Consider the following 10000-nt stretch of genomic DNA (forward strand, 5'->3'; position numbering starts at 1 on the left):
GTGTGTGTAGTGTGTGGTGTGTGTGAATGTAGTGTCCGAGTGTAATGTGTGCTTGTGTAATGTGTGTATGTGCGAGTGTGTGGTGTGTGTATGTGCGAGTGTGTGGTGTGTGTGAATGTAGTGTCTGTCTGTAGTGTGTGTATGTGCAAGTGTGTGTAGTGTGTGGTGTGTGTGAATGTAGTGTCCGAGTGTAATGTGTGCTTGTGTAGTGTGTGTATGTGAGTGTGTGTAGTGTGTGTGAATGTAGTGTCCGAGTGTAATGTGTGCTTGTGTAGTGTGTATGTGCGTGTGTGTAGTGTGTGGTGTGTGTGAATGTAGTGTCCGAGTGTAATGTGTGCTTGTGTAGTGTGTGCGTGTGGGTGTAGTGTGTGGTGTGTGTGAATGTAGTGTCTGAGTGTGTCCGAGTGTAATGTGTGCTTGTGTAGTGTGTGTATGTGAGTGTGTGTAGTGCGTGGTGTGTGTGAATGTAGTGTCCGAGTGTAATGTGTGCTTATGTAGTGTGTGTATGTGCGTGTGTGTGTAGTGTTTGTGTTTGTTTTTGTGTTTGCATGTGCATGTGTGTCGTGTGTGTGCAAGTGTGTGTGTGTGTGTGCGTGTGTGTGTGTGTAGTGTTTGTGTTTGTTTTTGCGTTTGCATGTGCGTGTTTGTGTGTGCGTGTGTGTAGTGTGTCGTGTCTGTGTGTGCGCGTGTGTAGCGTGTAGCGTGTGCGTGTGCGTGTGTGTAGTGTTTGTGTTTGTTTTTGCGTTTGCATGTGCGTGTTTGTGTTTGTGTGTGCGCGTGTGTAGCGTGTAGTGTGTGTGTGAGAGCCGTACATGAGGCCCATACATACACCATGTGCTATTTTTCATAAAGCGCACGTGTGTATACTGTAGGCCTCAGGTTTGTTAAATATTAGAGAAGATTCCTTGAGCGAGAGAACCTTAACCTGAGCACTGCTTCTTTACTGCCTGGTAGAAATGCAGCCCAGCTCACTGTTTAACCCTCAAACGCTGATCAACTTTTCCAAAGTTCCAGAAATCTTCAGCAGTCCGAAGTGAATTTATGGTGAAATAAACATCAATCAGTTCACCACACGTCCACGTTTGCTCCACTTTCACTCTGATGCCGAAGTTAAATTCATTTATTCAGCTCTTCTAATTTCCTTTTAATGCTCGGTTTCGTCGCTTTGGGTAAAACAGGGAAGATTAATGGAACGGAAAACGCTCTTTGTTTAGCTGAGCTTCTGCTTTCGGATCAGATCGGCGAAGGAAGAAAATCGCACCTGATCCCACGGCAGCCGTCACTCCTGACGCACGCTTTTTACCCTTCAGACTTTTACCCGTCTCTCTCACGACGTATCGAAATAGAGTCGCGCTCAATGGCTCGTCTCCGTCTCCGTCTCCGGCCCACAAATCAGAAGAAATGTTTGCGTGCTGGAGGAAAAGAAGAGAAGTCATCATTTACTTTTCCTTCCACTTCAAACGACAGAGAGGTTTTCGGTTCTATTATCGCGAGCTGCCGTGTGATCAATGGCTGTTTGCCTGGATTTATGTGTTCGTTTAAACAGGCTCAGGCCGCACCGTAAAAAAATAAGTGTGCCAATTAAAATGAAGAATCCAGGCATGTACCAATTAAGCAAAGCGACGGGGTTCTAGTGGAGCCAAGGTTTGAAGAGAATGAGAATAAATGCAAAATTTAATTTAAATTGCACCTTTTTTTCCCGTGAGCTCGTGCCAGAAAGTTGTAAAAAAAAATAAACAGAGTTGACTTTCTTGGCCAACAGCGTCGTAATTTTCCCAGCTCGTTCCCACTGCCGCGGCCGATGCCTCCACAATATGTTACACCATAATGGCCGCTGCTGGAGTGTGAAAACCTCTGAGTTGTGAGTGGAGACGCTCATTAATTGCCAGTCACACGCTTTTTCTCTTCTGCTCTGCACACATTATGGCTGTGACTAGAGGGAGATGACGACGAAGAAGATAAGCTCATGGCTTCACTGGCCAGAGGCTCGAAAGTTTAGTCGCAGCTGAGTGTAAATGTTTACACACCTGCGTTTTTAAACTCGTTGGTATTGTGTGTTTTGTGTGTTTTAGTTCACGGCGGCTTAAAGGTAATGTTTCGTTTTCTACGGCAGCAGGTTCGACAATAGACATGTGCGGTTGTTGCCACGGTGACGCTTCCTGTGAGCAGACTTTTACTTCAGGTTTTTGTTGTTCGTTTAAAAAGTAGAGAATAAGAGGTTTTATGTAACGTAAGTGTCAGTTACTAGGAGTTTCAGTAATACAGATTTATGTTTTATATCAAATGTAGTGGACTCCAGGAAATGATGTTTATATACATAAAAGAACAGATAAGACGACTCTGTTGTTAATTTCCTATGACAGCACAGCTCCAAGTGTGTTAGTCTTTACATAGCAGCAATGTCAATGTGGAGGTGTAAATGGTACACAAAGTTTCGTGTGTAAATAATTAATTAAAATTAATCAATTAGTCAAAAAAATTGTGTAAAGAAAAGAGTAATAAGCAAATATAAAAAAATTCAAAATAAATGAAAGCAAATATAAACAAACAAACAAATAAATAATTAGGTAGATAAAGAAATAGATAGATAGATAGATAGATAGATAGATAGATAGATAGATAGATAGATAGATAGATAGATAGATAGATAGATAGATAGATAGATAGATAGATAGATAGATAAAAAAGTAAAAATCTTCAATGTAAAAATCAAGAGTGAATAGATGAATTCAGGGAAGAAATAAAAGCCTCTCTGTTCCAGTAGTGTCTCTGTGGTGTTCTGGTAAAGCCTTGGGTTCTCAGTCCTGAGGTCCTTGGGTCAAGGCTTGTGTTGTCTGTTTTAATAAATGGAAACAAGTTCAGGCTTTCGAATGACAAATGTGCAAAAAAAAAAAAAGTCAAAGTCCTCATGGCATCAGTGGCTCTGTGGGTTAAGTCAAGTGTATGTATACGTGAGTGGTGCAAATGTTCATGGTTCCAATCCAAGTAGAAGATGAATTAAAATCTAAATTTTCTTATTTAAAGGCATCTTTACTTTCTTAGTAAAAAAAGTTACTAATTAACTAACTTTACAATCTTAAGTATCTTGGCACTAAGTAACATGTTACAAAGTAAATAATTAATAATTATTAGTAATAAATAACTAGTATGTAAATAATTGGAACCAAAACAAAATGTAAGAAAAGAGTATCATTAAGAGTAAAAAAATGATAAATAAATGAAAGAAAATATAAATAAATATATAGGATAAGTAAGTATGGAAAAAAGGAAATATAATAAATAAAGTATCTCAAACAAGTTTGTAAGTTCACACGAGACCCGAGTCAACTGTTTGATTCATTTAAGACTCTTCATTTAAGTTCAGCACTATATGATATTTTCATTCAAAAAGATGTCCAAATACTCTTCTTTTTCTCCTGATTCTAACGTCCCATTTGCCAAACAACACAAATCTTGAATGACTGACAATTTCAGAGGTGTTTTTAACTCTGATATAAACTGGCTATGGTGGCTTAGTGGTTAGCACGTTCACCTCAACCTCCAGGGTCGGGGGTTCGATTCCCGCCTCCGCCTTGTGTGTGTGGAGTTTGCATGTTCTCCCCGTGCCTCGGGGGTTTCCTCCGGGTACTCCGGTTTCCTCCCCCGGTCCAAAGACATGCATAGTAGGTTGATTGGCATCTCTGGAAAATTGTCCGTAGTGTGTAATTGAATGAGAGTGTGTGTGTGCCCTGTGATGAGTTTGCACTCTGTCCAGGGTGTATCCTGCCTCGATGCCCGATGACGCCTGAGATAGACACAGGCTCCCCGTGACCCGAGAAGTTCGGATAAGCGGTAGAAAATGAATGAATAAACTGGCCAGCATTTTAATAGACGCTCCTTCACTTTATGCTGACTGTGAAGTTACTAAGTTACTGTTACTACATTACATAAGACATAAATACTTAACATCAGTTCATTAGATTATTAGGGAAACGTTTTTAGATGAAAAAAGAGCCTTCTGAAAGAGAATTATTAAACAACAGCAAAAAAAAAAAAAAGTTGTCCGCTTCACGTCGTTCCGTGATGGACGTTATACAAGCGGCTTGTGAATGGGTTATATCAGTAATATGATGGATTCTGTAGGACTCCGTCCCGGCGTCTTGTTTTATTTTTCTCACAGCAGTTAGGATTGTTCTGAAGCAGGCGGAGGTGAGAATCGTCCTGTTTTCTGCAGCTGATCGTCTGTCGGGACTCCGGGACATTAACGGCAGCCGTATCTGCTCAAACGAGCAGCCATCGAAGTGGTGTTTATAATCCGCTGTAAGAGTTCAACCTGAAAGCTGTCTCACCTTGCAGACACACTGCATCCTGTACGAGCCGCCAAATCCTGATGAATATGTTCAATTCAATTCAATTCAAGTTTATTTGTATAGTGCTTTTTACAATAGACATTGTCTCAAAGCAGCTTTACAGAACATAAACACAGAGCAGAAGGTAAACATAATTAATGATAAAGGAATTAACTGACTCAGAGAGCGTGAAGGATTGTAACGTGTTAGAAGACTAGTTAGATACATGGGAGCTAAACCATTAAGAGCCTTGTACGTAAGTAGCAGCAGTTTGTAGTCAATTCTATACTTAACAGGTAGCCAGTGTAGAGATGATAAAATTGGGGTTATATGGTCATACTTTCTTGTCCTAGTGAGAACTCTGGCAGCTGCATTTTGGACTAACTGTAACCTATTTATTAAAGATGCAGGACAACCACCTAGTTATGCATTACAATAGTCCAGTCTAGAGGTCATGAATGCATGAACTAGCTTCTCAGCATCAGATACAGACAGGATGTTTCTCAGCTTGGCAATGTTTCTAAGGTGGAAGAAGGCTGTTTTGGTAGTATGAGCGATATGATTTTTAAAAGACAAGTTACTGTCTAATATAACACCGAGGTCTTTCACTGTCGAGCTACTAGTAACAGTACATCCCTCTAAATGGGAGTTAAGTTGTGAGAGTTTCAAGAGTTTCTCTCTGTCTGTAAACGATATGTAAACTAGCATCACATTTAAATAAATAAATAAATAAATAACTTACTTTTCGGTTATATTCATCTGTTCCAGAGATCTGGCTATAAATAAATGACATCACAATATTATATATATTATTATATTATTTTTTTTACATTTTAATTTAACACCTTGCACCAGATCTCAGAACCGTAGGCTGCTGAATGCTTTCTTTTCATCAGCACACTGACACAAAACACCTGAATAACTCCAGACATGTGTTATGTAATAAGCTGAGGGTGAACCAGGCACCACCAAATGCCCCATCAGCTTCAGCGAGTCTTCACAGAAAGACGGTCGGCCGTGGAGGTCGGATCCGAAGCTGCCGGGTCGAACTCTCGTGCGCTGTGGATGTGGGCGGAGTCATCCTGTAACAGACCACACCCATCATCATGCAGATTTGCGGCACATATATTCATTTATATACATAATCTAGCATAGTATGATTTAGTCAGTGTGAGTTCACACTCCTGTGTTGGGAATTTCAAGCGACTCAGACTCGCCTCACGTCGCACCGCTGCCCCACAGCACATTATTACTCCATTTCTGTGCATTTAATTGGCTGTTAAACTCACCCAGTCATTCTCAGGCCGATCCGCAAGGGACCGATCCGAGTTCAACTTTTTTTTTTTTCCCGTCTGCTAAAAAACACCCACTCGGCTGATCAAGGCAGAATCTTCTTCAGCTGAGTTTAATGAGCTGAATCAGGTACAACGGTGAGAGAGTGCAAACAAAACCTCTGACCCACACACGGTCTCTCGGGGGACGAGCTGGAGTAACATTGGACTACGTTCAAAATAACAAAGCTTCGATTTCCTCAAGCGTAATCACTGACGCTGGGGCAGAGCCGGACGCCAGGAGCCTTTGGATTTTCTCGGCTTAAACGCACTTTATTACTCTTCAGTGAAATTGCTGAAGCTTAACAAGTTCAATAATTATTCAAGTTGGAGCAGAACCACAAGAAACTGGATTTGTTTCTAAAAAGAGAGCAGCAGTGGTTCAGGTTTGGTGCACTGGTGGTTCTAGGAGTTAAGGATGTTGATTGGAGGATCGGGGTTCAAGCCCTGGCACTGCCAAGGTGCCAATGTTGTCCCCTTAAGTAAGGCCCTTAACCCTCCCTGCTCCAGGGTGCAGTATCATAGCACTCTGAGTAGGAAACTCCAAAGAGATGTGAGGGCTCGTAATGGTGTTTTTTTCTTCAACACTATTATTGGGCAGCAAACACAAGCGCTTTGCTGTATCGGTGTTGTGACTCGTTTTGTGTCAGTGGGACTGCAGTGGATTCCTTTAGCTGGATAGAGCTGGACTCTTATTCTATAAACAGTTCTCCCTCTCTCTCTCTCTCTCTCTCTCTCTCTCTGTCTCTCTCTCTTTCTGTCTCTCTCTCTCTCAAACTCTCTTTCTCTCTCTCTGTCTCTCTCTCATTCACTCTCTCTCTCTCTCTGTCTCTCTCGGTCTGTATGTCTCTCTCACTCTCTCTCTCTCACATTCACTCTCTCTCCCTCTCTCTCTGTCTGTCTGTCCATCTGTCTGTCTCTCTCGGTCTGTCAGTTTGTATGTCGGTTTGTTCTCTCTCTCTGTCTCTCTCTCTCATTCACTCCTTCCCTCTCTCTCTCTCTCTCTGTCTGTCTGTCTGTCTGTCTCTCTCTCTCTCTCTCTCTCTCTCTCTCTCTCAGCTTTACTACTTGACAAGCTGAATGTTCCCTTAAAGAACATTACTAATAATTTTGTTGTACGTAGCTCTTTGAGGATACCGAAACAAATGAAGAAATATTTTGGTATCACGACACGCAGCCCTCTCGATATTCTCCCATGTTTAAGAATCATCGCCCGGGAACTTTCCCAGAAAGGTCCGAGAGAATTATATACCGAGGGGGATGAAGTCTACTGATCTCCCATGTTCTCAGAGATGGATTGAGGAGACGATGTCTGTCTTACAGGGTGAGGAAATACGGTTTAACCAAGCAAAAAAGTCTGGGGTTCGTTCTTCCAACATTTACATGACAGCGGATTTCAATATTTTGATATACGCGTGACATTATTGTTCTTCTGTCGATTTCTAAACCCCTTTCTGTGATCTGTGCATGCATGGACAGAGCGAGGAGAGCAGCAACTAGAAAATAGAATACTAATCATGCGTAGTATTAGATATGCTCGCTTACTAGTTTTTTTGGAAAATAATAAATGAATAAATGGATAAATAAATAATTACATGGGGGGGGAGCGAAAAATAGGTGGAGATTTATGACATAAACTGGTACAAGGGACACGGGTCTGTACAGTCCGTTGCACCTTACATGTTACATATATATTACATGTATATAATACTTATACTCATATATATTATTTATATTTATACTTATTTATATTTATATTTATATATACATACATACATACATACATACATCGTGCTCGTGCTCATTCTCAAGTCTGATACGATCGGTGAAAGGACGAAGATGTTTCATACCGTAGGGCCACCAGATGTCCAGAAACAGCTGCGTTAAAGTCTCCTTTCCACCCGCATCCTCTTTATTTATTCACGGTGGAGAAATGACCTGACCTGGAACACGGAGTGCGTTAGCGACGATGTGTGGATCTCGTTAGTGGTGTGTTCAGTGCACGGACGCTGCAGGAGATTAGCGTCCACCTGTCGGACGGCAGCGAAGGGAAAAGTTTCCCTGATCTCAGAAGAACAAACACAAACATGTTAGTTTGGCTGAGATTCACTACACATCAGCTGAAAAACAGAGACGCACCAAATCTCCTGTCATTACCTTATACCTCTGATCTGTCGCTCTTTATTTATATATATATATATATATATATATATATATATATATATATATATATATATATAAATATATATATAATCTCTTCCTCTCTTCCTCCTTCAGGCGTTCCTGTCATTATTTCAGTTTTGCTGCAGGCTTTTTGAGTCACGCTGTTCATCCTGCACTTCCTGTGTGTGTCAGACCGATGTGATCCAAAGCACTTTGTTACTAATAAAGGACTGGACTTATTAAAATTAGAATTGTATTATTACATTTCATTTAAAGCACATAAGAATGTCAGCATTTTTATGGTAACCTCCTAAAGGCATGACACAGATACTGTGTTCTCGAGTCCTGCTTTCTGTTTAATCCCATTTCTGTGCGCCGTGACTCGAGTTACTGACAAAAAAGGTTCAAACTCTTTAGACAACGGACGGTCGGAACGCGCGTGAAAGTTCACGAAGGAAATAAAAAGACAAAACTAACCAAGGAGACACACCGAACACATCGTCTGTCTTTACTGGTTTTAAAAAATAAATAAATAAATCAAGGGTTTACGTTTTATTTTTTATGTTATGGTTCAATGAGGCATCATATCTGATTGTTACATTTTTTTTTTTAATTTAAAATAAATTAACAAAAAAATAATAATAAATACAGACGTTACTGTGTATGTTTATTTTCAGTGAATATTTAATATTTAATTCAGACATTTTAACAGAAGCTTCCTCATGTCACATGACCCCGGTATCAATCCCACGCTCTTCCAGAGAAAACTGTGTTTCTGATGTGTGTACTGATCTTTTGTGTGTGTGTGTGTGTGTGTGTGTGTGTGTGTGTGTGTGTGTGTGTGTAGAGGGCGGGACGTGTGAGGTGATCGCAGCTCATCGGTGCTGCAATAAGAACCGCATCGAGGAACGCTCTCAGACGGTCAAGTGCTCGTGTCTGCCGGGAAAAGTGGCGGGAACGACACGCAACAAGCCCTCCTGCGTGGACGGTAAGAGCTATGACATCACTTCCTGTTTCTCTATTCTGAAAGCTACAACCATTAAACATCCAATTAAGCATCTTATTCCTGGGCAATAATTATTACCAATTAAATAATTACGCTTTTTATCCATTTATACAGTAGTTGCACTTAACGTTGCTGCTTCGCTTCGTCTTGACGTGAACGAAATACGTCATGAAGCAACCTCATTTCCACAGAGCCGGCACTGGTGACTCCTTCCTCTGGAAACATTTCTAATTCAATACAAATTCTGTTTCTGGATTCTGGCTCTGATCCGTTCTTCTTCTTAATAGGTTTTACATGAATGCTCATTTATTATCATTCATTCATCCATTTTCTACCACTTATCCGAACTTCTCGGGTCACGGGGAGCCTGTGCCTATCTCAGGCGTCAACGGGCATCGAGGCAGGATACACCCTGGATGGAGTGCCAACCCATCACAGGGCACACACACTCTCTCATTCACTCACACACTACGGACAATTTTCCAGAGATGCCAATCAACCTACCATGCATGTCTTTGGACCGGGGGAGGAAACCGGAGTACCCGGAGGAAACCCCCAAGGCATGGGGAGAACATGCAAACTCCACACACACAAGGCGGAGGTGGGAATCGAACCCCCGACCCTGGAGGTGTGAAGCGAACATGCTAACTACTAAGCCACCGTGCCCCCCTGCTCATTTATTATTAATATATTTATTTATTTTTGTGATTAAATTAATTAGGGGTTGTATTTCAGTTGTCTGGTTTGCGAGGGATTCGAGTTTGCAGCTGAACAGTTATTAAGCCAGCGTAAGACCCGGACCATCTCACCTACCGTAAACACCGTATGAGGTGCGCTGCAGACGGTGTTGAGAGCCAGACGTCTGTGTCGTGTGTGCAGTAAATTTGCTGATGTGGAGACGAGTCGTCACCGCCGTGCTATTTTAAACCGTTTATTCAAATCTCATGCAAATGCCAGTGGCCCACCGAGACCTCGGAAAATAAAGTTAACCTTTACTGAACCCGCAAGCCAGCAAACACAAACTGTGTGTGTGTGTGTGTGTGTGTGTGTGTGTGTGTGTGTGTGTGTGTGTGTGTGTGCAGAAAAAAAAAAGCCTGTGGCTGGAAAAATATTAAAGCGAGCAATAGGTCTAAAGATTGTGTTGAACTTTGAAGGCGACACGAGACAAAGGC

The 10000-nt window shown here is 41.5% G+C and overlaps 1 protein-coding gene across 4 annotated transcripts in view; it reads left to right on the forward strand.

Annotated features, from left to right (window-relative positions):
• Positions 1-10000, forward strand: part of LOC113648553 (chemokine-like protein TAFA-1) — a 165975-nt gene that overhangs the window by 135447 nt on the left and 20528 nt on the right. For all 4 annotated transcript variants that reach the window (XR_003441950.2, XM_027155774.2, XM_027155777.2 and 1 more), the window contains exon 3: positions 8670-8810. Coding sequence is in view for 3 of the 4 variants with exons in the window: in XM_027155774.2 (XP_027011575.1) it covers positions 8670-8810 (141 nt within the window). In the remaining variant the exon portion in view is untranslated. The remainder of the gene's footprint in view (positions 1-8669; positions 8811-10000) is intronic.

This window comes from Tachysurus fulvidraco, chromosome 2, assembly GCF_022655615.1.
Source record: "Tachysurus fulvidraco isolate hzauxx_2018 chromosome 2, HZAU_PFXX_2.0, whole genome shotgun sequence".
Taxonomy (NCBI): domain Eukaryota; kingdom Metazoa; phylum Chordata; class Actinopteri; order Siluriformes; family Bagridae; genus Tachysurus; species Tachysurus fulvidraco.